Source organism: Brachyhypopomus gauderio, unplaced genomic scaffold (assembly GCF_052324685.1).
Source record: "Brachyhypopomus gauderio isolate BG-103 unplaced genomic scaffold, BGAUD_0.2 sc122, whole genome shotgun sequence".
In the NCBI taxonomy this organism is placed as follows: domain Eukaryota; kingdom Metazoa; phylum Chordata; class Actinopteri; order Gymnotiformes; family Hypopomidae; genus Brachyhypopomus; species Brachyhypopomus gauderio.
Window position 1 is genome coordinate 56,053 of NW_027506943.1, and position 2,994 is coordinate 59,046.

A 2,994-nucleotide genomic window follows, 5' to 3' on the forward strand; every position below is an offset into this window, starting at 1 on the left:
CGTTCACTGATTCGTAAAAAATTTATATAGCTAGCAAAAGTGGTTCCCATAGTAATCGGAGCACTTGGGGCTGTGACCTCTAAACTGGGAGAATGGGTTTAGCAGATCCCAGGAACATCAGAGATCTCCAACCTGGAGAGTGCAGTCCTAGGTGTACACACACACACACACACACACACACACACACACACACACACACACACACACACAGACTACAACTATATAACAAAGTCTATCCCTCTATCCATACTTCAGGCCTCTAGGTTGTCACATGTAAACCCCTATAAACGTATGTTGGGGGGGGGGGGGGGGGGGGGGCTGTGCTATTACGCAGCCATGGTGAACTTCACGATATGCTGGATCTCCCCAGCCCCCCCTCTCTGCGGACAATGTGCTGAACCCATAATTAAACCCCAGCAGATAACATGGTCTGACTGTGCACTTAGTAATTATTACAATTCAACTCTTAATTCACCAATCAGCCAAATTTCATCAGAAATGTAGAAATTGCTCCATAATCATAGCTGTATATCTCCTGATCTTAATTGATAATTATGAGCATGTTCATTTGGGCCTATCTATTATCACAAAGGTATAATTTTAATCTGGCATTTAAAAGATGGAATTGGGTTGAGAGTGTTCATACTTCACATTGGTATGGTATTCTCATTTTCTTGAATTTAAAAGAAGCTAGCATTGCCAAGACAGTTCTCAACACTTCAAACGTTCATTTGCAAAACAAGGCCAAGGAGACAAACTGATACGTTCAAATGCATATTTAATAAAGAGCTGTTATAAAAGAGGTTAATAAAAATGGTTGTGTTCAGCATTAATGTTTTATGCTAGACCATCAATTTATTTTTCATTATAAGCTTCTTTTAATTCCTTTAATAGCTCCGATGATTAACATGATACATGTTTACTAGCAAGTAGAGTCTGATTTGTTCATCATGTGCTCTAAGGATACAGAGGGTGTCGTTTGTACATTCAATGTGGGCAAATACCACATCAGTAAAGCCATCACAAACATACAGGAATATGGGATCATATGAAGGAGTATTCATAAACAAAGAGGAATCATAAACACTTAGGTGCAAACACGGTGGTAAACACAGAAATCCTCATGTAAGCTGTCACAAACTGAGGGAAGAGTATATCTGCACTCCTCTCCTACATCTGTTCACATCTGTTCATCCTTCCTCTCGTCCGTCCAACGAGCTTGACCTTCTGGAGAACCTCCTATCCTCGTCCTGACAAGCAATCTTCATTTTTTCAATCTTACACCATTTATGGACTTCACTCAAACTAAACAAGACAAGTCTAGCTACACAGAGGGCAGTACCTTCATTTGTTCGTTAAAATACATTTTAAGATAGCCCAAAGGCTCGTGTGCGCAAAAGTGGCGGTAAATGATATTAATCAGAGATGTCCTCTGTTGTAACATTTAAATACGGTTACGTCTGTGCTGGTGTGTTTGAGGCGGCAGGGAGGAAGCGTGTTAACGTGCAGGCTGAAGCAGACATGAGCTCCGGGGCGTCTGCACGCACTCAGGTCCGAGCTATTGGACTCCAGGAGAGTCACACACACACACACACACACACACACACACACACACACACACACACACACACACACACACACACACACACACACACACACACACTTCCCTGCTGTAGTCGGGTGACGGATCCGGAGAAGCGAGCGGCGGGGGGAGGAGTCCCGATGTATCGTCCGTCCCCGGCACTCTGAGACGCGGCCTCGGGCGGTAAGTAAACGAGGACGAGATCCGGCAGTCAGACAGACGTCGAGTACCTGAGTGCCCGTCCGTGAGAAGGTGGCGATGTGACTGAACCGGGGGGGGGGGGGGGGGGGGGGGGGGGGGGGGAGCGGACGAGAGCGCCGGTCTAGACGGCCGCAGTCATGGCGTTCTTCTGCCTCGGGTCAGAGTGCCGTCCGTCCGCAAAGGCAAAGTGCTCAGGGCCGGCGTTCCGGAAGCCTCCGCGGTTCATGGTGTCGTAACGTGGAGCTCGGAGGGGCGCGGGCGGAGAGGGGGGCACGTCCTGGCGCATGGGCCCCCTCTGTGGAGGGGGAGGGTGGTAGAAGCCCAGGTCGCCCTGGCGGGAGTCGAGCGGGCGGGGGGTAGTTGGGGTGGTAGGGCGGCAGGGGGGCGGGGTAGAGGGCGGGGTCCCTGTGCCCCGCCCACTGCTGTCCCACGTACTCGTCAGCATCTGCCGGACTCCTCCTGCAGGAAAAGCCCAGACGTAGAGATGAGAGTCAGGAAGACACCAGTGTCTCGTTTAGGTTTTTTTTCTAGTGGGTCCGTTACGTTCTGGCAGTGCACGAGTCAATCAATGAGCTTAGAGCTGGAGTCCTGAGAGCTGCTAGCCACCTACATCAGAGCCAACAGCAGAGTTAATAGAGGCTTACAAAGGACTGAGCACTGACACGGGGACCACGGAGGAGCTCCAACACCACAGGCAAGACGGGGCCTGAGGGAGAGATGATGGGGGAACATCGTAATGACTCTTAATCTCAGCATCGTCAACCTGGCCTGAAATACTCAGGGAAGCTGATGGAAGTGGATGAGAGTCACTGCGGTCCAAACGGAGCGTCACTATGTGCTACACCGCCATTCCACATGAAGTAGGGGTGATGGGGTGAAGACATGCAACATGCCCACTTTAACACTCTCACCACCTCGCACACGCACGCGCTTACACACGCACGCACAAAACCACAGCTGAGTTGTCTGGAGACACTAGCAGCAAGACGCATTTTAGACTGTCTGCTCCATCTGGCTGAGCAGGCTGTGATGTTCCCAGTAACCCGAGCACAAGTGAGAAGAGAAGAGAGACAGCGACAGAAAGGGGGGGGGGGGGGGGGGGGGGAGAGAGAGAGAGAGAGAGAGAGAGAGAGAGAGAGAGAGAGAGAGAGAGAGAGAGAGAGAGAGAGAGAGTCCTTATTGAGGAACACTCTCATCCGTCCTCTCTACAC

General features: G+C 50.2%; 1 protein-coding gene across 1 annotated transcript in view; it reads right to left on the reverse strand.

Annotated features, from left to right (window-relative positions):
- Positions 1 to 2,089: 2,089 nt before the first annotated feature.
- The window catches only part of pard3bb (par-3 family cell polarity regulator beta b), a 155,427-nt gene continuing 154,522 nt past the window's right edge, over positions 2,090 to 2,994 (reverse strand). The window contains exon 21 of the mRNA XM_076993770.1: positions 2,090 to 2,242. Within this exon, the coding sequence (XP_076849885.1) occupies positions 2,222 to 2,242 (21 nt within the window). The 3' untranslated portion in view covers positions 2,090 to 2,221. The remainder of the gene's footprint in view (positions 2,243 to 2,994) is intronic.